Source organism: Styela clava, chromosome 13 (assembly GCF_964204865.1).
Source record: "Styela clava chromosome 13, kaStyClav1.hap1.2, whole genome shotgun sequence".
Taxonomy (NCBI): Eukaryota; Metazoa; Chordata; class Ascidiacea; order Stolidobranchia; family Styelidae; genus Styela; species Styela clava.
Window position 1 is genome coordinate 5,460,815 of NC_135262.1, and position 26,941 is coordinate 5,487,755.

A 26,941-nucleotide genomic window follows, 5' to 3' on the forward strand; every position below is an offset into this window, starting at 1 on the left:
CAATCAATGAGTATTCATATTCATATAATGTAGAATAAGCTCGGTGGCGTGGCACATCGTGCTAAGCATTAGGAATACAATCTGCATCGCACCTCTGATTGCCCTATGTGGGTTCACAGGTGCAAATCCTGTTGGGGATAATTTTGTGCAAGAGAATTGCTGGACTTCTCTTCGCCGTAGGGGGGTTTCCGTAACCGCTGGTCTGTTACGGCTTCTTCCACCATGAAGTCCATGCATCTGAAACAAAAAACTGACTAACTAAACCCATACCCCACATGGACTGGTAACTGGACCAGAGGTCGTGGTTCATCATATGATTAAGTCGTCTTATTGACTTTCCTCTCCCCCAGGATAAACATGTAAATCCTATACTAATATCGTAATAGATTTAAATACTATATTACATCTTAATAATAACACTAAGTTTGATGCTATGTAGCCCATCTCAGTATCAGATTAATATTATGTATACTTTATACAGTCCTGCTATATATTTAGCACTTAGCATGGAACCTCTTTATTCTCTCTGAAAGCATATCTAAAGGTTCCCTACTTTTTGACCACATACTATTTTCTCATCATATTGAAATATTTGGAATAGCTCAGAACACAAATATTATCTAATGAAGTCATGTTATCATAACTCGTGCTCTCATGCCTACTTCACTCCCCACTTGAGTACTCTCCACCACCACAGTAAAGACTAAATATGAACAAATTCTCATTTTTTATGGAATTTGTACTTTCTGAATTTATGATTATGGTTTGAAAAAATGTAAATTTTATTTTTTATTGTTTTTTCAAAGATGCATAGCAAGTCATTATCATTATCTACGAATTTTTCAATCTGATGTATTGTGTTTTAAAATGTGTTTGTTTTTTTCTGGTATTTCGAGTACCTAATACCTCATTGGTGGGAACATACTTACTAGAACGGGTCACAAAAATTGCGATATTTTAATTAACGGACCTTTCCAGGTTTAGAATTTGAACTACTATATAAAAACATACAAAGTGTGTGGAAATGAAATCTCCTTTGCCCAAAAATGAAAACTAAAATTATCCCAGTATCGTTTCAAAATATATGGAAGATAATTACATATAAAGAATTTGAGATTCTATTGGATGTGCAAATGTACCATAGTTGATTTTCAATGTATTTTTATACACAGATTGAATAATAATCATCGTGAAGAAACTGGAGTCCTGAGAGCAAATATCAAGAAATGTTCTCTGGAATATGGTATGTGGAGATATAAATTTGCTAATTGTGTGTAGGTAGCTGATACTCCCTAGTAAAGGAATCATATCTGTAATATGATTAATAAGCCAGATGTACACCAAGATCACGCACAACCTTAATCGTAACCTGGTACACATACTATGTTCAGGTTGTTCATAATTTTCGAGGTATCATGTATGAAGTTTCTATAATAGAAAATTGCCATAGTCAACATTCATTATTATTCACTGTTACTTACTAACTTGTAATTTATTTAATCAACCATTTATTTATTTGCCTCGTGTAGAACAACTTACTTCTCAGAATGAAGAATTACAAAATAATTTGAACAATTTTGAACAAGAAAAAGATGATTTGCACAAACAAATTGAAGGAAAGTTGAAAAGAGAAGAAGAGAAAACTCAGGAAGTCATGGAGGCAGAAGTCAGTGACTGATTTTATTGGCTATTATCTATAGTTTTCAAATATATCAGTTTTTAGTCTAAAATCTGGCTCCTATGAAGACAGCGTATCAAATTTGATGTTTTTTAAGATTTTTTTTCAAAGATTTTTACATCATTGCTTTTGAAATCCTACATATCTAACTCCTTACTTTGGGGAGATTGAAAATACAACTCTCAATTCTATGAAATTATTCTGAAGGCAGGATTCACATCCTGATATACCTATTCCACAATGTCCTATTTTTATGAATTTGCTACAACGTCATTACAGCGTAAAACAATCATTTCTTATTTGATGATAGAAAACACAATTTTAAATACAAAATGATATACTTTGTCGTTTATTATTTATCTTGGCCATTTAAAAGTACTTTTTTGTCTTTAGGCACAAAGAAAGAAAGCTTATCAAGAATTGTCAAAATTAAAGATTGAATTGAAGAAAATTACTGATGAGAGATCGGGAGAAAAATCTGAAATGAATAAATTGTCCACAAGATTTAAAGATTTGGAAAAAGAAAATGAAAAAATGTTGAAGAAGTACAATCATTCTCAACATGAAACTTTTGAGTAAGTTTCTTCTTTGTTATGCAACATTCTGTTTGAGCTAGATTCTGAGATGTTCACTATTATCCTTGTAATTTGATATATTCTGTATGTGGTGATTGTTGAGTTTGTCTTTAAATGAAGCCAACTGATAAGCGAACTCTTTGTGAAGGTTTCAGGTTTAAATTGTGTGATGAATGTCCGGATTTGTCAATGCTTCATGTAACTAAGATTTGATTATCATATTAATCGGAGATGAGAGGAGAGCCGAAGGGTTATTCAAATGGCAGCCTCTCATCCGGTTACAAGTCCATGTATTATGGGAATGGTTGTTCAGTTATTTTTTTAGATAGGTAGGATGGCGCTCCAAAAGTTTATCTACCACTAATGTGGAAGTAACTAATTAAAACAGTCCCAAACTCGTAATAGAACTAAAATAAGGAAAATCGGAATAAAATTATGGTCTAACGCTAACCTGGTACACATACTACAGGAGTACCAGTGGGGTTTATAGTTTAGGAAGCCATAATTGACCAGTGCCAGTGGATATGTAAATCACACTACAACAATGAGGAGTTCAGCATTCCACTCACACATAATTATTCCCTACAGTATTCGAACCTGCGAACTCGTCAATGGTAATCAGAGTTGCCATGGAAAGAAAGCATGTTATAAATGCTTTGCATAATGTGCCGACCTGTGTTATGCATCTTCATGACCCATGGACAACTAATTTTCCCTGTTTCTGTTCAAAATGCGACAGATTGCCACATCAGGTTGTCTCATCGAGTTTCCTCTGTCTGGGATAAATGAATAAAATTCCTGAGTTTCATAGATAAATGTGTTTTACAGGTTAAAAGAGCAGATGATACTACTGGAAGCAAAAGCAGATCATTTGGAAACTCACTTGATGAAAGCCAATCAAAATAATTCAAAAGTTCAAGAAAATGAAGAATTAGCCAATAAGAAGATAGAACAACTGGAACAAACTCTAAAAAATCGGGATTCACAGTATCAAGCAAAACTTACTGAATTTACAAGGTAGCTTTGGAGTAAATTTCTGAATAAAAAACCATAGATGTGCTAATATTTTTAGTCTAATCTGGAGTATTTCTTGTTATCCCGGGGATGAAAAAAGCTTATGAGGTGGCTTACGTATGCTGAACCACGGCCTCTCGTCTGGTTACCAATCCATGTCGACTATGGAAATAATTAACCAGATATTTGTATCAGGCTAGTGGACTTGACGATGGGGAAGCCGTAACTGGGCAGCGGTTATGTGAACCACCCTTAGATGGTGAGGAATCAATCCTTCCGCCATAATTATCTCCCACAAGACCTGAACCTGCGAACTCACACAGTGTGATAAGAGGTGTCATGGCTGATTGTAGTTTATAGCACGATGCACTAACAGCTGAGTCTAGTTTTCTATTAAGCCCATCTATATTGCTTGCTGACTTGAAAAGTTGGACAATTTTAACTTTCTATCAGAGTTCTACGACTCCTTGTATTCAGCATGTGCTTTTATTCAACTTTTTCAGGCGTCTCCTTGAAACTCAGAAGAAACTGAATCACAAACAAGAAGAACTTCATGAAATTATCAGCACAAAAGAATCAAACATCACCGAGATGAAACAAATGAGAAAATTATTAGAAGAAAAGTCCCTCAAACTACATGATGTTGAAAGGTAATACATAGTTTTTTTCAAATTATAAATTTATTTTTGAGGTGGTAAATTATTCTGAAAAATCATCACCAGAAAAGGATCACAGGCACAAAAATATAATTTTCGGCAGATTCTGTTTCTCTGTGACTATTGTTCGTTGTATGTATATGTTAATCCAAGGCCATTCGACTTATGTCTTGATTTGAGGTTTACTGGTGGGTAATGGGTCAGACTTAAGTATGATGGCATTGCAGGTGAAAATCTTTGGTTCCAATCCCATGTCAACCCGAGGAGTAAAATTGGGTAAAAAATGCTGAATCTGGAAAATGTGCAGAACCATATTTCCGAGCGAAGGCAAATCAATATGTCGTATAAAAAACAATTGTATAATTTGTTGTATAGGGAACAAAAAAGTGAAACAAACTTGTTGCCTAGCAATAGAGCGATAAACGACATAATGATTGTAATTTATTTATGAAATGTTATCTAATAATGTCGTTTCCAGGTTGGAAAAAGAAAATCATGCCATGTCTGATAAAATAAACAAATTACAAAAAGATTTGTCCTTCGTTCAAGAAGAGAAGTCCTCAACAGAAGATCTAGAGAAGTAAGAAGAAATATTACAAAATATTCATAGCTTTTTTTGTGTGTTACTGTAACTATTCCCTTAATTATATTCGAACTCCAGTCAAACATTTATGTAATGACTGACCGAATCACCAAGTGTGATGCTAATGAATTTAAAGTAACACAATATCTTATTTTGCAGGTGGAAAAAATTATATGAAGATCTTAGAGAGAAAGTGGAACCATTTCAGGTATTGTTTTGTTGTAACTGCTATAATGGATGCTTCTCTGCCCTTTGACCTGTGAAAAATTCTCCTTTTTCTTGACAATTCATAAGTTTTTGATGCTTATTTAAAGAGTTAGATATGATTTACATATTTATCCTGAAAGCTGATAAGACATTTTAATCATATGACGAACCATGGTATGGGATTAGTTAGCCAGTTATTTGTTTCAGATGCATGGGTTTGATGGTGCATGGTTATTCTGGGATTCGGTGCTTGCAAATTAGTTAACTCATCAAAATCATCATTTTCTTGGATGACATCAAAGAGTACTTACTGCCAATTCTATCCTAACCTTTTCTGAATGATTTTTTGATTACTGCAGCAAAGCTGAAGCTTACCCGAAACCAACATGGCCACTGAATATATGGAAAGAAAGATGAAGGAAAATTGACTTAAAGTTGATTAAATGACTGAAAATTGGGGACAATATAGGAGTTGAAATAAAGTATAACCAAAAAAACAGTATAATATTTATTTAATTTCATTTTTTTTATAATATAATTCTGATTAAACTACCTGCAGGTTCAAATTGATGCATATTCTGCTGAGAAGTCTATGTTGTTGAGTGAAAATTCTGCAGCTCACGCCGAAATGCAAGCATTGGGAAAGAAATATGCGGAATTGTTGGGTCATCAGAATCAAAAACAAAAGATTCGTCATGTCGTCAAAATTAAGGAAGAAAACTTGGGTTTGAAGCAGGTAAATATGGTTAGAATAAGAAACTTCATTGGGAATGTTTCGTTCAATTTTTCGAAAGTCTGTTCTTTTTTATGTACCAGTTTTTAGAGTTTTACTTTTTTTTATCTGATACCTACATTAATTATGTTTCATTCTTTTCAGGTAAAATATGAAATGAATAATCGAGACATTTTGTTTCGTTTCTATTTATTAAAGATTTTTTTTCATATTATTGCGCTAAAATTTTGAGATCATGTTTCCATATCCAGGAGGTGGCGAAACTTCGCATGCAAATGAGTAAGTTACAGAAGCAAGTACTGGCAAACCGGAACCCAAAATTTAATCCTGCGAAAGCTTTTCAACACAAAAAAGAAAACGCAACACCTTTTGGACCCAAAAATTGAAAAGTATTCTTCAACTCACCATTTTGTCATTGGTCTTCGTGTATTATATGCTAAATGAGGAGCGATTTTCGTTCGAATTTTTACAGAATTTCTCCGAATGCGAATATTTTATTTTTCAAAGCTGCTATTTGTTATCATTCCATGAAACCTCAATAAGGTTTTTTATAATGTTCTTGATTTTATTTGACGTTCCTGATTACTCTTGTACAAATACCTTGAACAGGGCAACATATACCGTGTTTCTCCAAAAATAAGACTAGCCTGAATTTTAAAAATGATTTTAATATAACCCCCTAAAATAATATCTAGTCGATAGCAAGAACTTTTTCCTACACCTTTCAATTGATTGGTTATTTTTGAATAATCTGTTTTTTTTTTCAGTTTTTTTTAAATAAAAATGTGTCATTTATAAGTAAATGGATATCGGTTTTCATATTTTGTTTATTTGAAAATCTCGTAATTCTCTCTTTGTAATTTCGTTTTTGATTAGTTAAAATAAAAGACATCCCCAAACATAGGCCCTAGTATTATTTTTCAAAAGAAAATTGAAATAAGTCAGTCTTATTTTCGGGGAAACATGGTCCTACATTTATACTATATTAATGAGATTGGCAATCTCAGCTTTTCCCGAATAAATATATTTTAGTTTTTGCTTTCTGGTTTTTAAATGAAATTTTCATTACCCAAAAAACACCCTCAAATTTTATACATGTTGCTATATGTGTTTTCTTTACTCATAGTGGCGGCCGTAATTTATCACTCATGTCTCTGAGGCAGTGGTTCTCAAACTTCTTAAGCCGGCCCCCCTTTTTAGAATTTGTCAAGTCTCGCGCCCCACCTCAAAAATAACTAGCTAACAATAAGCTACAAATAATAGATAGTGAGGTGCGATGTTTTATTCAAAAAACATGTTGAAAATACGTGTATGGAATGTAAATAAAGAAATAAATGGAAAGTTATGAAAACAAACCAGGCGTGCAAGAACAAATCTAACAAAATTTTCAATGAGTTTCACGCTCCTGCAAAAAATTGTCTATGTGTATTGTATACAAAATTGTCTAATTGTACGTTTGAGAACCACTGCTCTAAGGCATGAGCGACTATTTTGCTAAACAAAACCCATATGCCAGAAATTGACCCACAGGGAGGGATATGGGAGCTTCTAACCTGTCCGCTGGCTAGAGCATGATAATATACCCCTATCATGGTTGGTCATTTTTTTTACTATCCGCTGATAATCATTAAATCTTCGATTTCGGTGTTATCGGGAGTTTTGTCTTATGTCAGTGAAGCCTCATTATTTTAACATTTTAAAATACTTGCCTTTTTGTAATAGATTGTTTGTTAGTCTTGTTTTTATTTCAAGATATCTAATCATTTCTTTAGCTTGGTTCTCTTACCATAGAAATTAATCTTAGCTGGGACTGAAAGGTCGAATGTTGATTATTTCAAAACATGCAATTCACGAATTGTTGAATGGAGAGAATATCAAATATTCTCCTGGAATTTTTGTGCTAAGAAATAGTTTTACGATTTAAAAAAAGATTGATTTGTATGTTTACTATGCCGTTAATTTGTGAGTTAGACCAGGCAGTTATAATAAGTATTTCCATTGGCGATTTTCTGATTTTAAGTGAAAATACGTCCAAAAATCGGTAATTCCTTCCGGAATACTGGAGTCTAGTTCACGTCAGGAGGGTAAAATGCAGAGAAATCGGCCGCCAATAAATAAAAAGGTAAGAGATGTATAAAAGTATATTTTTCATAACGGTATTTCCAAGTTTCGTCACATTGGGTTAAAGCCCTTGATATCCAATCTACCTCTACGATTACCGCATAGCCGTAATGCACGTGGGCAACTGGTTGCATGTTTAAACTTACCTCAAATGCATCCATTCGAGTTACCACTGATCGCGCACGAGAAACTTGCAAGAATGAGAACAATAATATTAAACGTAGATAGTAAATCATGGAGAGAAACTCTTTTACATGGGAAAGCAAGATAAATTGCGCTACTTATGCTTACTTTGAATTTTACGCAATGAAAGTGTCTAGGGTTAGGGTTTGTTTTTTATCAATTCTAAAAAAACATGTTTTAAAATAAGGGCTTTTTTAAATCACAAATTTTCTGTATTTTTTATTGAAATATCCCTTGCATCGCCGCGAAACTACGCCAAAACGTTGCATTCACGCAGCTGGAAATATAATTTCAAAGATATAAGTAAAAAAATTTGTTTTGACTTTTACTTCTATTGCGTACATTTATCTCCACCAAAGTCATAAGATTTTTCCCGGAATGTTTCTACAGGGGTGGTAGCACAAAAGTCATATTGGGGTGTCAAAATAGGGCTGACGAAATGCGGTCGTTGCGTGTCAAATTAGGGGTGACGAAATAGGGTCGACAAGGGCTTGTTTTAAATCAAATTTTTTCCGTATTTTTTATTGAAATACCCCTTGCATCGCCACGAAACTACGCCAAAACGTTACATTCTGGCAGCTGCACATGCAGCCGGAATTATAATTTCAAAAATGTAAGTAAAATTTTTTATTTTGACTTTTACTTCTATTGCGTACATATATCGCCACGTTTGTATCTCCACCAAAGTCATAGGATTCTACCCGAAATGTTCAGCCGAGATATCAGAGAGACGTTTTGAGCAAGAAAAATCATGAAAATTAGCTCACGAGCCTCCTACAAATGCAATTAGATCAAGTGCAGTGCTTCGGCAAAACGAGTGGCCTGCGATAATGAAGAATATGCTTATATCGGCGGTAATCTACTGATATAAACGATGAGAAAACCAAGCCTAGTTTTTGTTAATTATAAAAGTCCTCTAATGCAAAGACGCCACAACTAATCTTTTATGACGCCATAATATGAATTTCGAGTTCATGTATTGACATTTTTTCATAAAATGATGGCAATATTACGGTCATACTGTTCAGTTTATTTATGCTCGGCATACTTTGTTTTCATGGTCGAAGTGATAAAGTTTTTCAAGGGTATACAAATTCATTTATTCGAGCGCATTTCAATTCTCGAACGGTGGTTTCATTGCAGGGTCATTCACATAATGGCTTATCGGTTGCGTCTTACTGCGCCAACCACTGAACTACAGCTTGAGAAGGTGTGCATGAGCCTCTATCGATATTTGTGGCGTTTTGAAAGATTTATTGCAAATAGGAAGCGCTCGGCGAGTTTTTACATCCATTTTTCTTCGACCTATTTAATACAAAAAAATCAAATAGTACAGCCATTTTGAACAAAACAGGCAAAACAAAAACTCGATTTAAAGCAATTGTTTCAAAACAATTCTTTTTGAACAAATCCCTATCTACGGTTGCAAGTTGTTTTTTGTATGTTTCCAGGTTTAGCTTGAATGTTGAGCGATGGAAGTCCAAATATATCGCGTGCAGACTTATAATGTATCTGTAAATTACCGATAATGAAGACAATAGCGTAGCCAGCCCAAATATTTTTTTTGGGAGGAAGAGGGTCAATTTTATTATCCAATTTGATGCTTACTCGCGCATTTCGCTGAGAGCGAGGCCAAGTACAAAAAGCCACTGATATATGACGAATATTTAAGAAGCTTTTATTTGATTTTTATGACTTTTTATGTTGATTTTGAGTGTATATAGAGGTCTTTTTAGATCCCAAATCCGGTATAAAACATTAGCGAAACGTGGAAAGTCTTCTTGATCCGAGGCTACGATCCATACCGACCACTAATTGCAATGCAAATAGACTAAAAACGATTTAAACAACGGCGAGAACACTCAACATCAAACGGGTCAGTGATCTTAATGTTGAATATATTTGAAATGTAATAGGAGGGAATACTTGTGTCGACATGTTATTTGTTTTTGAAAAAATATTACGTGGGTCGCCGGTTCCCACTGTACTTTACTGCAATAAAATCTCTACAGTATTTTCCTGCACTGGGATTAGTCAGTACCTCCGACGGTAGTCGATATCAGATGTTCTTGTACAAATATCGATCGAACAACATATTGGGGAATTACGCTGTCAATTTGGCATTGACCCGAGGTCATAATTATACGTCACTTGTTAACACAGCGGGCGGTGTACAATGTAACAACCCGAATGTTTCTTGTCTACGAATAATATAATACGCGGTCTAGGTGTTAAAAATATGTTCTCTATGTTTTTGAATGTGATAAAAAATGGACCATGCATGTTTACTGCAAACATCAGCAAAATATTTCACCACCTCGCGTGCCAATGTGTTCACCTTCAAATTATTATTGTCTATTCGTTCTATCGGTTCTATTCAATTTGTAAGCTCACAGCATAATCAACCTACCTTTTGGATTCGTAATTTGGAAGGGTTTTACTCAGAGTCTGAACAACCAATGTCACCCAAACATTTTCAGAAGGCGCGGATGAACTTGACGCCATAACTCTCTCAACTATTCAACAACTTTTTGTAAATGGAATCAATTCATACCACCTGCTTGCAAATTAAGACCAGTTCTTCGATAACCAAAATTGTGGTTGTTTTAATAAGCGCATGCTTTACCTAGGATGGAGGATAGAATTTCCATATTTATCCCGCGGGAAAGGAAAGTCGATAAGACGGCTTAATCATATGGCGAACCACTGCCTTTCGTCCGGGTACCATTCCATGTCGGGTATGGGATTAGTTAGTTAATTGTTTTCGGAAGCATGGACTTGATGTTGGAGGAAGCCGTAACCGACCGGCTGTTACGTGAAGCACCCTACGGCGGCGAGGAGTCCAGCAATCCTCTCGTACATAACTATCCTCGCATGGGATTCGAACCTGCGAACCCACGCAGAGTATGCGGTGGCTAGCGTATTCCTAACGCCTAGCCGATGAGTCACGCCGCCGCGCCTACTGTCTACTAGTGACTCTAGTTATTTTCAAAATTCCCCAGGCTAATTTTCGGAACAGCACGTTCTACGCTGAAATAGGGAATTCCCGTCCATCTGTTGGTCTTATAACTCTTCAATTAATATAACCCGTACTATATAATTTTTCATAAGTGGTGTCAGTCATACCGTACTCGCCGTCAAAATCCAATTTTTTGAATTAGATATTAGAACTTCGGGTGTCGATAACCAGCTTTGGTTCCCCGCGAATTACTTTCGCCAGAAAAACTGTGTAATTATCATTTTCTTGTAATTTGTGCTGGTGCGATATTTTTTTACTGGTTGGAAAAAATACACTCGATCTTGGCTAGCTATAACCAGTTTGGCATCAACAACATCAAGCTAAAACTGACTTGACAAACCTTGAATTAAACACAGAAAGAAGAGCTCAAAATAAACAGTTTCTTTGCAACCTTTATTTACAAATCCACACCGCATTCCTTCAACGACAGTAAATTCCACACAAAACGCAGGTTTAATATAAACAAAAATGCAAAAAACTAATTAAGGGTTAACCACTAATTCAAATAAAAAATAATCTTCATTACGATCATCAATTACTCGTGGACATAATTTGAATGCAAAATGCTCTTTGATTCTGTGGTGCAGAATACCGAGCAAGGAGTCTCGGACATTTTTTCATAATATCAGAAACATGAAGAATCTTCTTCTTATTCATTATACAATGATGGGCAGCCGATTGAGCAGTTTCGATTCAATTTTGAACCTGACAAGTATGTTGCCTGTTGTCAGACATGAGCACAAGATAAGTGGATTATGGACCAGTAAGATGAAATACATTAGTACTAAATTATTTTAGTCAGGGTACTTAATTCTTGAGAATCTAGAATTCATTTTGTCATAGGAAATGATCAAGTTAAAACATAATCATAATTTTCAGATTATATCATATTTTCTTACATGATCGTGCACCCAAGAAATTTCAAAATATGAAGGAAGAATATGCCATAAACTAGCCATAAGCAACAATAAGATTCTGGCCTAAATCTACAGTGCAGCGGTTTTCTGTGGTTGAGAGGGATTTTTGAAAAGCAAGTTTTACTTTTGACAAAATGAAAAGAAATGATTAAAAAAAATTGGTTTCAAATTATCTGTGAAGTATTCAAATAATATTGTTGTTGCATCTTGAACATTTTTATTCATATTATGCCAGGGATTGACCAGAAGATTCGGAACAGAGAACACCAAACAATGTATGGGTAAATACAACTTAAGAAGTCTTGACTCATATTATCAGTCACTTTTCCAATTTGTTATTTAATAAGTCCTGAGATTTTGCGGAACAATATTTAAACATGATTTCCTGTTAGTAAAGCAATGACTAGAAATACGAAAACGTTTTTATAGTTGTATATCGCTTTGCCGCAAAAAAATGTCAGGATTGGGACACATCGTGTATTCCCAATGAAATTAGGAATTTCATTTGCTTAAAATTGCAAAATCAGAAACGTTTGAAAAATTTATCGTCTTCAGAAAAATTAGATACGCATAGGTTGTGGCCTGAATTATCAATGTGAAACAACAGTAACCATATGTAAATAATTTTCTCAATTTGTCGGGAAAATTTTTTTTTTGCAAAACTTTGTGTATGCTCGAAATTAAAAGGCAAATTAATATAATAAACAATCAACAAAAATACAGGATTTTAGAAGAATCAGATCAAGAATATCATTGAAACATAATGAAAGATTTAAATCATTATCTCTAGCAAATTATTTGTTACAATTTGCAAGCAAACTGCATTTAGATGATAAATTGACATCTTTATTAAACCATAATCATCATCGCTCATAATATGTGAAAGGGTACAGTGCAAAAGACGAAATATTTTTTGATAACTGAGTAAAAATATTGTAAAGAGAATTTTTTTCCACAGTTTGTAGTTTCCTGGAACTTATCGCATAGAACAAGCATTGAGATTTACCGTGCCACCTACAGAAATCAATAAAAACATAAAACCTCAACAAAATCACCGACAAGCATGTTGTCTATGCTAAGTCAAAAAAGCGATCGCCATATTTTCCTCCGCTGAATCTCCCATGATCGCCTTCGCTGACAAACCGCTTACGACTTTTTGTTGGCACAGACATCATCAGTTTTGCATCAATAATTTGGAGATCATGACATTTCTTCACAAAATTTTGCAGCTGTGGATATGCCTTCGGAACATCGATACTCAGGTCTGATATTTCTCCATAGACTCTCTTAAATCCATGCACGAGCTGGTCTGCAGTAACAACGACAGTATCAGCGAGTCTTTTGAAAAGGTGGACCATCATATTTGCAGAGCGTTCATTGCTTAACTCAATCAACATAATGATAGCCTCGTAAACGACCTCGTGATTAAAATGAGGGACATCGAGGTCTGTTATGCAACGTATTGCTTCCTCGGAATCACCAGATGACAAATATTCTTTCAACAACAGATTAATTTTCTTTTTGAGTAAAATCATGGGTTGGTTTCCACCTCCGACTCCCCAAATGTGACTCAAATTATAATGCGGAATACTCAAGAGCAAACGCGCTTCTTTTGCGCAAGACTTTCCGTATTCGTCATCATTCAGAGAAGCAGCTTCAATAATTCGGCTCAAAATTTTCTCTTCGATTATCTTTTCTGAAATTGCACGAGCCAGAAATCTTCCAAGTACTTTTGCTGCATCAGGAGTATCGAGTACCAGCTCAGGTAAACTATCACAAAGATCTAAGAAAGCATGACTCAAATCTTCGGCGTTTGCATAATATATTATCTTGGAAGCATTTTCCCCGCTGTCATTTTTTGATGACAATGGTGCGACTAATCTTTTCAACAACAGAGATGCCAGCTCTCGGAATTCATTCTTCTTCTCCATAGCGAGTGTTATCAACACCACAATCACCATGTATTTGCGATCGGATACATTAAGACCTTCAACCGATTCATGGACTTCATCCTGCTGTCCATGTTCAAAATATTCTTTGATAATTGGTTGTAAAGTCTTTATAATTTCATCTTCACTCCACACTGGTGTGACAGGCTTGTACATAATATCGTTGTCTTGCTCTTCTGAATCATAATTTGGATCTTTATTATCCATAACACCGTCAGTTAATAATTCCTCGCCGGGTCGGCCCCATGTTCCTTTTCCCCCTCCACCACCTTTCTTTGGCAATCCCCTGCCATAAATTGTGCGGGATTTACGATCACCTATTTTTCCTGCACGTTTTACTGCGCCGTTTGACACTCCATTACCATTTCCAGACTCAGAGTGTCTGCTGTTCTGGCTATTTGATGAATCTTTGCGCGTACGTCTCTTTTCTTTAGCTTTTGCCGCTTCAGCGTCCATTTTTACTTCCACTTTGGCATCACCACTGCCTTCTTTTTTATCGGTATCCATTCTTCCCTTTGTACTTTACTTTACAATACCAAATACCGACCAAACAAACACAGCCAAGCTTTTAAAGTTTTAATTTGTCCTGCAAACTTGTTTTCATGAATCGTTCGATAACCTCCGTTCACTTTGCACAGCAGATCAACAACTTTGCAGACACTCGCGCTTTGCGTGCACACTCCGTCGTAAACAATGGTTGAGAATAGAAAATGGGTATGACATGCGGAAATTGTCATTTTCTATGAATTTATATTTCTGTTCATTTTGAAATTACACATAAAAATATCTGTACAAAGCTGTATCTGAGGTTATAATGGTTTTAGACGCAATAAATTATAATTTTAGTGACAAAAAATACAGACGAAAAAATAAATTCAACTATACTGCCACTGGAATGAATATAAATACAAGTATAAAATTGAAAATTAGTTTTGCGTAACTACAAATGTCTTTATTATTATCCCCAATTCAAGAATATTGATCAATCTGGAAATATTGGCTTTTCCAGTTTTTTTTAATGTGCTTTAGGTTCGCATTTGTCTAGGGAGAGCCGTATAAATAAAATTGCAATGATCGTATTTGCTCAAAATTGCAATCACTGAATAAATCTAGGATACAATAATAAAAGAGATAGAAAGTCCGATTTATTATTGTTTATACAATAATAATACAATCCATCCTGTCCATACCACAGCAATTTTATTTCTGTTACATTTTTTTCACTGTATGTATTTTGGTTGATAAAATAATAAATATATCTCTCTATCTCTCTCTACTATACTCCATCTTATAATGGGGTTCAAATAATTTCCCGGATTTCATCAATTCTGTTTTTTTACGATTCGTAAACACACACGTAGCCACCATGGCGTGATGTGATGTCATAATCAAAATACCAAACCACGTGTTCTGTGACGCCATTCATAAGGAAGTATACAGATTTAGTTTCTGTGGTTTGCGTAGTTTAAAGAGACTAGTTTCCATTATGCCAAGTGACTAACAAAGCTAAAATAGATTGACTTAGTAATGGCGGGAATCGCTCTCGAGGTTTCGCCAGCAAACGCTCCCCAACCTTTAAAGAAAAAGCGATTGCTCCAACATCACAAAAATGGAGTTTTGAGTCAAAACGCATTGGCCGCTGTTCGTCGTTCACTCCCCATATTTTCTGCCAGAGACAGACTTATTCAAGAGTTGAAAAAGTCTCCAACAGTGATTGTGATCGGTGAAACTGCTAGTGGAAAAACTACACAAATTCCTCAATTTTTGTTAAAATCTGGCTTGGGCAAAACAGGCTGCATCGCATGTACCCAACCAAGAAGGGTAGCAGCGATTACTATTGCTCAAAGGTATATACATTTGGCTCATGTTATTTCAGTATATTCAATAGAAAATATTGTCATAACTTCAAATGTAAAATGAATAACTATAAAACCACAGATTTATGTTTTGATTTGCAATTGTATTTGTGCAATTTGACATACAATGAAATCATATATTTTAGATTACTCCATTTTCTACAATTTATTCATCTATATAAATCATTTTTGCGCAATATTTTATTTTAAATAACTAGACTAAAATTCTTTTGAGAATTTGGAATTTTATGGTCAAGACTTCTAACCTTGTAAATAGAATATCAATCTCCATTAATTTACAATGCTCTAATCATATTTGTTGTTCAGTATGACCCAATTTTAACATAAACTCTGTATTCTATATTTGAAAAATGTTATTCCAGAATGTATTCAAAACTGTAATTTCTATTTTTAAAATTTGACACAATTCAGGATTCAAATTAAAATAAATATACCAATATTACCACATAAATTGGGCATTCTTGCTGTTAGTACGCTTGCCCCTTACTTACCTCAAAGCGGTTCTGAATCTGTTCGTGTATTTTGGAACCTTAGTGTTTGTTCTCTGGGTTTGGCAAAATACTAATCACTCTACAGTTTGAATCAATTGGTTTTATTTTTTTTATGTGACATAAGTACTGGTTATGTATGGCACAACTTTGAACAGGGTGTCCATAAAGTTTTGAGATATTTTAAAGGAAATTTATTGATTTGTAATTTTATTTTTAGAGTATCAGCTGAATTGAATGTTAAGTTGGGTGAAGAAGTCGGTTACTGCGTCAGATTTGAAGATTGTACAAATGAGAAAACAAGAATAAAATACATGACAGACGGTATATTCATTTTCAATTTTTATCTTCCCTGTTGAAACGTTGACTTTCCTGAAATGGTGCTTGAACTTTTGACTTTAATTTTTAAAATGATTTCCAAAATAAAAAATTTTTCAACTATTGCTTACACAGGAATGTTGCTGAGAGAGTCACTTGGAGACAGTTTGTTGTCAAGGTATTCATCCATTCTGTTAGATGAAGCTCATGAAAGAACTGTTCATACTGATGTGTTGTTTGGAATCGTAAAAGATGCACAGAAGTCTAGAAAAGAGAAAGGTTTGCCAGGGTAGGTTATTTTATGTTTTTACTAATTTTTGAATAATTTATGTCTCAACACTAATAAATTGCAAATATTTGCCAAAAATTCAGATATTTATTGTTTATATTATATTTTTGACCCCTGTTTATTTACAAGGGGGTTTAGTTTAGTTAAATTAATAATTTGTGACTACTGACTATCATTCTTTTATTTATCTTTCAATCAAGTATATTTCTGCATTATTTCTTGTAAATGGAAAAACTCAAATTTTCAAGATTTTGTTTCATTTATTTCATGGGAATGTTTTTATAATGAATTCTACATTTTGCAGCATTCCTGTAGTGTGTGTACCAGGTTAGGATTAGGCCATAATTTTATTCCAATTTTCCTAATTTTAGTTCTATTACGAGTCGGCGACTGTGTTAGCCAAGTGAATATACCATACCCCCTGCCCATAGGTTTCAGTCCCTTTATACAACTTCATGTAAAGTAGGTGAACAAAATTAGTTACCTTCATATCGGTACACACACTCTGGAGCGCCAATATTTTCAGTGAAGTTTGCTGAGCTAACCTCGGATCTTACTGGTAGTATAGCTGAGCCTTGCTTTCCTGCATTTCATTATATTATAGTATTTTATTTTCCTTATGTAAATACAGCCTCCGTATCATAATCATGTCTGCTACCATGGACGTAGATCATTTTTCAAAATATTTCAACAAATCACCTGTACTCTACCTCGAAGGACGGTTACATAAAATCGATATTTTATACACAGAAGAAAAACAATCGGACTACCTCGGAGCAACATTAGTTACTATATTTCAGGTGATAATTTTGCGTCATTGACTATTGGTAGACTCTTTTAAATTGCAAATGATAATTTGATCATTTATCTTTTGAGTGATCAAAGAATTGAAATCGCTGTATAGTCTGCAAAATCTGAACGGCATGTAGAAATCTGTAGAACCGCAAAGTATTCAGACCAATTTCCCTTTATCAATGGCAACATAGTCAGAGTCAGGGCTGTGCAGTTCTTACTGGAGATATACGATAAGTAAAAGCCGAAGTCATTATTACAGACTACTCGATATCTGGAGTTGGAGACCAGGGTCGTACTCGTAGCCAGGAATTTTCACATGGGATGGTTCTGAAATTCCAGTTGCCAAGTTAGATCGCATCATCTTAAAAATATGGTTTTTTAAGAGTCTTCAAGGGTCTAGAAAGCTACGAAAATTTGCAGAAAAGTTTTTTTTTTTTACATTTTAGAACTGTAACATTGGCCTTTCTATGAAATTTGATTAGGATGATTTGTAACATTTCTAATAACAGATCCATCAAGAATCAAATCCTCAAGAAGACATTCTGGTGTTTTTAACTGGACAAGAAGAAATTGAGTCGATGTGTCGAACAATAAAAGATTTATCGATTTCCCTTCCTTCAAACCTTCCAAAGTTACTCATCTATCCACTCTATGCATCCCTTCCCAAACACCAACAACTGAAAGCATTTCACGCGACGCCTCAAGGTGCAAGAAAAATTGTTCTTGCCACGAATATTGCTGAAACGTCTGTCACTATAAAAGCAAGTTATATTTACAATTTTTTTATTTTTCTTATCCTGAATTGATGATATAATGATTCAGAATTAGATATAATTAATTACTAATTGTAGTTTATTTGTAATATTATATTATTCGCCGATGCAACAACATAGAAGCCCTCCCATCAACCTAAATTATAGTGATGCTATCAGTTTTAAATTGGGAAACATTTGTAGCACCAATTGATTGACTTTTAGTGACTTTTATTAGTGATTTTAGTGACTTTTATTTTTTTAGTGAATCAAACTTTCTTTTTATATTTATTCATATTTGAAGGATATTTTTAAAATCTGTGTTAATTTATATTGATATTTCAATGTCAAACCTTTCAACAATAATCCTCTATATATATATATATATCCATCTCATATATTGTGGACTATAAATGGAACCGCCATGGTACAAATAAACTACAGTATAGAAGACAAACACAAAGGAAAGAAATTCTGGAAAGTCTGGAAAACCTCAAATGAGGTTTAAAACTATATGACATGAAAGTGAAAGTACTTCACAGGCAATCTCACTTGTCTAATATGTGTCAAACGTTCTCATATACTTTAAACAAATACCATTTTCTTCCAGGGTATCAAATATGTGATTGATACTGGAAGAGTGAAAGCAAAGTCTTTTCTTCCGTCAACGGGATTGGATATTCTTGCAGTTCAGAAAATATCCAAAGCACAAGCTTGGCAAAGGGCAGGTCGGGCTGGAAGGTAAATTATGAATTTGACTTTAGAAATAGTCGACTTTTCCTATAGTAATTGATTGTTTTTTGATATAACCTCTTCCATGGAGCAATAGTTCAAATGCAGTGTACTGCTGAAGTTTCTGGTAGCTTTGGGTTGGCTCCAGCTTCATCTGATATGGTAAGCTTCAGCAAAACATCACTGCTCCAAGCTCTGGATCCCCAGCCCTGCCTGTAATCCATACTGCTGAAATACTATCGAAAAAATTTCAAAAGTTGACAGATATATTAATGTGATTTGTATTTTTTGTAAACATGTATATATGAATACTCCATTGATTATATTTGGGGGTACTCCCATAATATGTGTACCAGGTTAGGGTTAGGCCATAGTTTTATTCCGATTTTCCTAATTTTAGTTCTTTTGCGAGTTCGATGACTGTCTCACACAACTTGATGTAAAGTAGACGAACCAAATTAGTTACCTCCATATTGGTGCACATACTTCTGGAGCACCTATTTGGGATGATAAGCAATAAAAAATCAGAACATCCGTCCTATTTTAGTTTTATATACAAATAATACAACATCCATTCATAACAGAGAATGTCCTGGGACAGTATATAGATTATATACAGAAGAAGAATACTCAGAAATGGATGAAATGACCAAACCAGAAATACTTCGTTGCAATTTATCGAGTGTGATTCTTCAACTTATGGCAATCGGAATTACAGATGTACAGACCTTTGATTTTATGGATCCTCCTCCAAAGGTTTGTCCTTCAAATTTTTAACTGTTATTCAGTAGAAGAAAGCAAGAACACCTAGAATTAAGTGCTTCATTAAAAGCTTGGCTGTTATCGCATCGTTTCAATTCTTTTGCAAAATTTTAGCTTTTATGGTTGGGAATTCCCATTTTCACTATTCAAAGATGAAAGTAGTTTCTGGAAGGCTATTTTAAATTTTTTCTCAAGTCTTATTTGGATCGATATTTCACTTGTTTTGAGTATATCCTGTTGAATTGTGTCACCTCCTCTGCCAATCATTCCTTCAAACTCTTTGCATGTAAAGCTCTTTTGAAACTGACCTACTAATTCTCTTTATGGTTTAACATCAGGAGTCTATTGAGGATGCTTTGAATCAACTTCAAATTTTGGGAGCAATCAGTAAAAAATGCGGATATCAACTCACCGATCTTGGATGGAAAATGTCTGTTTTTCCTCTGGATCCCAAATTATCAAGGATTATTTTAGCTTCAACAGCTGCGGATAGAAGGTAAAATAGATACTTTGATTTATTCAAGCATAATTTCATGCAAATGGTTAAATGCATTACATTTTTCTTATTGTTCATAGTGTTTCCCACATTTTTGAATTTTCTGTGCAACAAGTCGACTAAGAATTGTTTATTTCATATCATATTTAATAACAAATACTATACAATGTTAATTAGTTAAATTTAATTTTTTTCAGGTGTACTGAGGAGGCAATCAGTCTTGTTGCGCTACTTTCTGTTGACAGTATTCTATATGTTCCACATGGTAAACGAGAAGAAGCTCATGCGGCAAAACAAAAATTTGTCTCTAGCGAAGGCGATCATATCATGTTACTCAACATTTATAACTCATTCAAAAAATACAAAGGAGACGCTGGGTGGTGCTATGACAATTTTATTATCACTCGTAATTTAAATATGGCGGGAAACATAAGACGTCAGTTACGAGATCTGTGTGTTAAAGCCGGAATTAAAGATATTAATTCAAACAGGACAGACATGGCACAGCTACGAAAAAGCGTGGCATCTGGGATGTTTGTAAATGCCGCGGAACTACAACATGACGGGACTTATAAGGCGCTGTCCACTGGGCAAACAGTTCAAATCCATCCTTCGTCTTGTCTTTTTCGTTGCAAACCAGCTTACGTGATTTATAATGAATTAATTTATACTTCGAAATGTTATATCAGAGATTTATGTGTTATTGATCCAGAATGGTTGTTTGACGCGGCACCGGAGTATTTTCGTAGAAGATTAAAAATAGAATAGGGATGGCCAACTTTTCGCGTTATCTCAAAAATGCTGTGTCACACGCTCGTCCTTTATCTCCATGTTGCATGAGTTAGGATAGATATATATTATGGTGAAAATGGTTGAAGTTAAGTATGTGGAGTGAAATCATGATATGTTCAGGTATGATATGATACTTGGCGAAAGGTCAAAGCAGGGGTGTACAACCTTCAATACCTGAGGGCCTGATACAAATACCTGGGCTTCATCACGGGCCTCATAGGCTTTCTAGTAGTAAAAAGCATTGTAACATCATAGGCATAGATAATGAATTTGTGACGCAAAGGGATTAGAATTACCCACATGTACCAGATTAAAGTAAATTCATTGCGCGGTCTGCGCATTCAAAACTGCCAAGTGGGCAACATGTTGCACGCTCCCCCAATGTAAAGTATTCATTTGAAGTACGATACACAAAATGTGTACATTTTTGAGACACGCATCTTCTTTTATTAATATTTGCGCTCTTGTTTTGAGCTGTACTTGGATTGTGCTTAATGATAATCATATTTCTTGTTTTTCTATGTTTATTAAAGCCAAGTATGTTTGCAAAGGTACACTAACATTCGACATTGAAAAATATTGATCGAAACATGTATTGTATATAAATAATATTTTTGTTGGATTTGTACAGATTATGTATTTACTTCTTTTACTGATCGAAATAATGCCAATCAATTTTTTATTTTTACTTTTTAAAAAACTCACACACACTCAAATAATATGTCAAACCTTTCCTTAGATTTTTAAAATAATTTATAAATCTATTACATCATAATGGCACAAATAAACAAGAGCCCAGATCCGATTCAAGAAGATGATAATGGTTTGGATGAAGATGACTTCGATAATGTAGGTTTATGTCATAGTTTGATACAATATTTTTGGATTTATCCAATTTTTAGCACCGAAATTTTGGTTAGTACTTATAGCACACCAGTTGTGCTTTATTTATTATCAACTGAATTTCCTTTGTTGTCATTTTTTGTACTATGGTGAGGTCCAAAATAAATTGTCTATTTATCAAATGTATTTTATCTAAATTGTGACCATCTTGATTAGAAACAAATGAAAAAGAATCATAAGTTTATTGTTAGTCATGACCACAGAAATTTGAAATTTTTATTTTCTCTTTATTTTTTTATGAAGTACCTAGCAACACATCCAGCATTTATGGACAAGGATCCAACTCCAGAAATGATTGAAAATAGTCCTTTGCTTCAGGTATGATCAATCAATATTGATGTATTAACGTAATTATTGTTATATATAGGCGCTGTGTACCAATATGAAGGTAACTAATTTTGTTCGCTTAGTTTACATCAAGTTGTCAAGGGACTGAAACCTGTGGGCAGGGGCTATATTCACTTGGCTAACACAGACAGTTCCCGAACTCGTAATAGAACTAAAATAGGAAAATCGAAATAAAATTATGGCCTAACCTGGTAAACAAACTACTGGAGTACCGTTATATATACAGGATGACCTTAAAAAACAAAGCCCAAAGGTCTGTTATTTGTAATAAAATGAAGCAAATTTATTCAACACTTAGAACTGCTGTTTGTGTGTGATTGTACCCAAAAGTTTTAATAATCTATGACGCTTTGCACAAAAGTTATGCTACAAATGATACGAGTTTCGTTTTCAAAGTCCTTAAAATTTATGTCTAATCAATTCATTCAATTGAACTTGTGACTCGCAAGTTGTGACAACTGAGAAGGATAGAAAAAAAATTGGGCATTTTGATATATGTATAATCACTTACTATAAAGGTCTTATATCATTAATTACCGATGCAAACTGGTTAAGTAAATATTACCTGTTCTCGGCTGAACCTTGTCAAATTTGTTAGTTCAGAATAAATTGACTATCTTATATATAACTGCTTTTTCCAGTTGTTCATTGAGATATAACTAATGTTTTATTAATTTTTACCAGGGTTTACAGCAACTAAAATACGAAGATGATGATGACACTCCAGAAACTCAGGCTCTTGCTTATAAAGAAGATGGAAATTGGCATTTCAAGAAAAAATTATATGCCCAAGCAGTCAGGTGAGATGGACCATGAGGGCTGTGGTGGCGCAGTTTGGCATATTTTCATTTTGTTATACATGAATGTAACTCTGATTGAATTGAAGTCGAAATTTTTACGGAAACTCAAAAAAGTAGATCAAGTATTCTCAACAGTCAAAAGAGACTTAGAAACACTTGTTACATGAGAATAAATAAATTAAAAGTCAAGCAAGAGTAAAATGTTTGTAATATTATTATTCGAATTATCAAACTAGGCAACAATCTCATCCCTATAAAGTGCTGTCTCTTTGGCCCCCTGTATACACACCTGTTTAACACATATACATTTTACTTACTGAATACTTGCATAGACCATGCTAAAGATGATGTTATGTAGGATTCCCCATGAATTATCTTTTCTTCCAGGGCTTATACCGTGGCTTTAAGAAAGCAATGTTCTGATAACACTCTGAACTCTACTCTCTATTCTAATCGAGCTGCAGCAAATTATTACTTGAAGAACTATCGGTCATCAATTGCTGATTCAATCAAGTAGGTTATTGTTTTCAATCTCTAAACTGATCATACTATAGTAATGGCTCTGTGTCTAGGATTATGGCAGGATACTAATTTGATATTTAACTCGCGGCTTCATTGCAAAAATTGTGAATTCCATTGACAGTAGGAACTAACTTTGCAATCTTCTATGTGACCAACAGCCACATATATCTTCTTGCAAGCAAATTTATCACTGATGCAGTTTCAATTTACTCCCAGTTGGTACCCCTTGTTCCAACCTTTTTTTTTCAATTACAATCTCAAATTTTGTTTTTGACTTGATACTCATGAGAGTTGTTATTACAATTGGACACCAAATTTTTTGCAGAGCGTTAAATATTGAACCAACAAAAATCAAGTCACTTCTGAGAGGTGCTCTGTGTTGCGAAGCGCTGGAAAAACATGATGAGACTATTCGGTGGGCGAAAAAGATTGTTTCGATTGATGAAGACCACAAACAAGCTAAAGAATTGTTAGAAAGTGCACAAAAGAAATTTAAAATTGCTGAAAGGGATCGCAGAAAACGTGAAACGCAAGAAAGAATGAAACAGAAAAAAATGAAAGCCCTCATTGATGCGATAAAAAACCGCAAAATCAAGTTGGATTTGAGCGACTTAAAACCTGAAAAAAATGAACTGCTATCTGAGGAAGATTCGTTAACATTATCAAGCGTCGATACCAGCAATCCTTCACACGCAAAAGTTCATTTTGAAGACGAATCATTAGATTGTTTAGCGGAAAAAGGCAGGCTAATATGGCCTGTATTGTTTTGTTATCCAGAATACCAAGTTTCTGAAATTGTTGAACAATTTCACGAAGATGCAACATTTGATGATCATTTGGATATTATGTTTGATGACCCACCCCCCTGGGATACGCATAATTGTTATAAAGTCGGAAGCCTGGAAATTTATTATGAGAATAATGAAGGGAAATCGATTCGCAGGGTTTCTTCAAACTGCACTTTGGGTGATGTCTTGACTTCTGAAAATATAATAGTAAAAGCTGGTACTCCAGTGTTCATTATATTGTCAAAGACTTCCACATTTAAAGATGTATTTTTGTCAAAATATCGTACAAGATGAATTTTTATGAAGCTTCTTAGTTTTCTACTGCCCATGCATGCGGTGCTCCAGAAGTGTGTGTATCAATATGGTGGTAACTAATTTTGTTCGCCCACTTCACATCAAGTTGTGTAAAGGGACTGGAACCTATTGGCAGTGGATATATTCACTTGGCTAGCACAAACAGCCCCGAACTCGTAATAGAAATATAAAAAATGATAACAAAAATCGGGATAAAATTATGGCCTAACTTGGTACACATACTACAATAGTTAAGTGGTAGACCGCCAATGCTGCTTCGTCTCATAATATTGTTTGATTGATTTATCAATTTAAAAAAATATCACTGACATAAAATCATCTGAAATGTTTTGTGCAATAATGAAACACCTATTTGCCTAAAATTTGGGAAGATATTAATGTGAAAATAAGACATGCTCATGTTTTGGGACTTTGCTCGCAAGTGCTGCCTTATTATACTGTATGACAACTTAAGCTAAATAAATAAAACAAACCTTTTAACAAAAAGTTTCAAATTTATCCAAATCGTGGTGGAACTAAAAATATTTCTGCATATCTGTTTGTGGATTTGATTGGATGCGGCTAGATTGGTTACACTTGACCAGAGGCGGGCAAGCATTGAGTCCCAAATTTGTAGGTTCAATGAAAATTTAAATGACAATTCTGTCAGATTCATGTCGCTCACGCTGACATTTCTATTTGTACATGTACAAGAACGTTAAGATTTTTGTGGCCCACATTAAGAAAAACTGTGTCCTTGAACGGAAATTTTTACCGTAGGGTCCAAGATGATTTTTGAGCTAAAACACAGCACTGGGGATATAGCCTACAGTTTCAAATTCCACTCAAATATTTTGATGGTAAGTGTGTTGCCTACAGCTGCTGCGTTGAACGTTTTATATTATTTGCCGAGACATTAATGGTTAAACTTATTACAAAAAATTTATTGTGTAACATTGACAACAAACCATCGCGGTTATTTAGAAGTCCGAGATTGGAGATTTGCAAAAAGTTAATTCATATGTGCAACCAATAGTTGAGGGTCCAAGGTTGTCGGCTCCGCGGGCCACAATAGTGCCAAGAATAGGTAAACAGTGCAATACAAAACAAACACTTTTATTGTGCAAACATAGCTATCAGGCATAGCCATTCTAGGCTAATAGAATCTGCATTCAATATTTAGTTTTCTCTGATTTCTATATTGTTAGCAAATATTCCCGACCAGTTAGATAGCCGGATAACAATTAAGACTGCCAAGCACATCATTCAAATTGCAATTTCCCTAGCTGCCTTAACACTATTTAATTGAGTGGTATAGTGATGACAGTATGTCAAAAGATTTTTCTGAATAATTTATGACGAAATGCGATTTTTCGATTACTCTCCGAAAGTGACGCGGGCCACAGATAATGAAGCGGCAGGCCACATGTGGCCCGCGGGCCTGGGTTTGGACCACCCTGGTTTATAACATGAAACAGTACTCTGCATTTATTGTGCCAAGAAACACAAAAGCAGTATTCATGGATCTAGATTTGAATCGACCTCATAGACCAAACAAATAAAATTTAGCTGGAATGAATCTTCGAGGAAAAACGTAAACCACAGGAATGTGCAGCAAACTGAAAAAGCAAGCGAATTATGTTCACGAGGCTGTCATCTATTTGAAGTAGCGCTGCTGGGACCTCCAGAAGTATGTGCACCAAGATGGCATACAGTCTGAACATAGTATGTGTACCCGGTTAGGGTTCAGGTTGTGCGCCATCTTGATGCACATACTTCGGAAGCACCCGCTGCTGATGCAAGTATAATGGTAGCCGACAATATCGCCAAGCGCAATAAGTGTTTCGTACCAAACTCCAAGCGTGAATTAATCAGAATGCTATATCAGTGCTCATTAACAAGTACAGCCTTCTGTTATCTTCTGCGGAGTCAAGGTGGCCCACAAGTCAAACAATTGTCCTGTTCTTCGATAGCCTGGACAAAAGAAGCTCGAGAAATTATTAATTCACTTAAAAGTTTCAAATTTGCAAAGTCTCCCTGTTAAAACTTACTTTATCCGTTTAGAAGATGTTCATAGTAAAGTCGCAATATCAGGGAAATACCGGATATATTGGAAAAAAATCCTTGAAATACAAAGGTGTCCAAGTTTGGAGTTTATATGGAGTTTATACCCAACACTTAGTCGTGAATCAACTCAAAATACCTGTTCGATTAGTTTCGAGTGTGTAAAACTATTCACTGAACTTCCAAATTCATCTTCTTATTAGAGTTCAAAAGTTTGACCAGACCATTCCTAGTTCTGGTACGTAAAACCACAGGCAGACGACACAGGTTCAGATTTCTATCTTAG

At 34.7% G+C, this 26,941-nt stretch overlaps 4 protein-coding genes across 4 annotated transcripts in view; 3 read left to right on the top strand and 1 right to left on the bottom strand.

Annotated features, from left to right (window-relative positions):
* The window catches only part of LOC120332374 (uncharacterized), a 32,484-nt gene extending 25,091 nt beyond the window's left edge, over positions 1 to 7,393 (top strand). Inside the window, exons 12-20 of the mRNA XM_078119240.1 lie at positions 1,173 to 1,243; positions 1,530 to 1,666; positions 2,072 to 2,253; positions 3,082 to 3,270; positions 3,771 to 3,917; positions 4,402 to 4,503; positions 4,666 to 4,714; positions 5,273 to 5,449; positions 5,698 to 7,393. Of these exons, the coding sequence (XP_077975366.1) occupies positions 1,173 to 1,243; positions 1,530 to 1,666; positions 2,072 to 2,253; positions 3,082 to 3,270; positions 3,771 to 3,917; positions 4,402 to 4,503; positions 4,666 to 4,714; positions 5,273 to 5,449; positions 5,698 to 5,832 (1,189 nt within the window). The 3' untranslated portion in view covers positions 5,833 to 7,393. The remainder of the gene's footprint in view (positions 1 to 1,172; positions 1,244 to 1,529; positions 1,667 to 2,071; positions 2,254 to 3,081; positions 3,271 to 3,770; positions 3,918 to 4,401; positions 4,504 to 4,665; positions 4,715 to 5,272; positions 5,450 to 5,697) is intronic.
* A 3,750-nt stretch (positions 7,394 to 11,143) lies between these two features.
* Positions 11,144 to 14,321, bottom strand: LOC120332443 (programmed cell death protein 4-like). Its single transcript, XM_039399686.2, has one exon. The coding sequence runs from the start codon at positions 14,140 to 14,142 to the stop codon at positions 12,757 to 12,759; it is 1,386 nt and encodes a 461-aa protein (XP_039255620.1). The 5' UTR covers positions 14,143 to 14,321; the 3' UTR covers positions 11,144 to 12,756.
* A 686-nt stretch (positions 14,322 to 15,007) lies between these two features.
* LOC120332371 (ATP-dependent RNA helicase DHX33-like) lies at positions 15,008 to 21,676 on the top strand. Its single transcript, XM_078119144.1, has 9 exons — positions 15,008 to 15,482; positions 16,221 to 16,324; positions 16,454 to 16,607; positions 17,239 to 17,407; positions 17,912 to 18,163; positions 18,765 to 18,895; positions 19,471 to 19,642; positions 19,987 to 20,144; positions 20,342 to 21,676. Exons 1-9 carry the CDS (start codon positions 15,163 to 15,165, stop codon positions 20,910 to 20,912), a joined length of 2,031 nt encoding a protein of 676 aa, XP_077975270.1. The 5' UTR covers positions 15,008 to 15,162; the 3' UTR covers positions 20,913 to 21,676.
* LOC120332372 (tetratricopeptide repeat protein 4-like) lies at positions 21,648 to 25,558 on the top strand. Its single transcript, XM_039399605.2, has 5 exons — positions 21,648 to 21,785; positions 22,083 to 22,157; positions 22,872 to 22,987; positions 23,375 to 23,500; positions 23,835 to 25,558. The coding sequence occupies exons 1-5, from the start codon at positions 21,711 to 21,713 to the stop codon at positions 24,589 to 24,591; spliced, it is 1,149 nt and encodes a 382-aa protein (XP_039255539.2). The 5' UTR covers positions 21,648 to 21,710; the 3' UTR covers positions 24,592 to 25,558.
* The last annotated feature ends 1,383 nt before the right edge of the window (positions 25,559 to 26,941 follow it).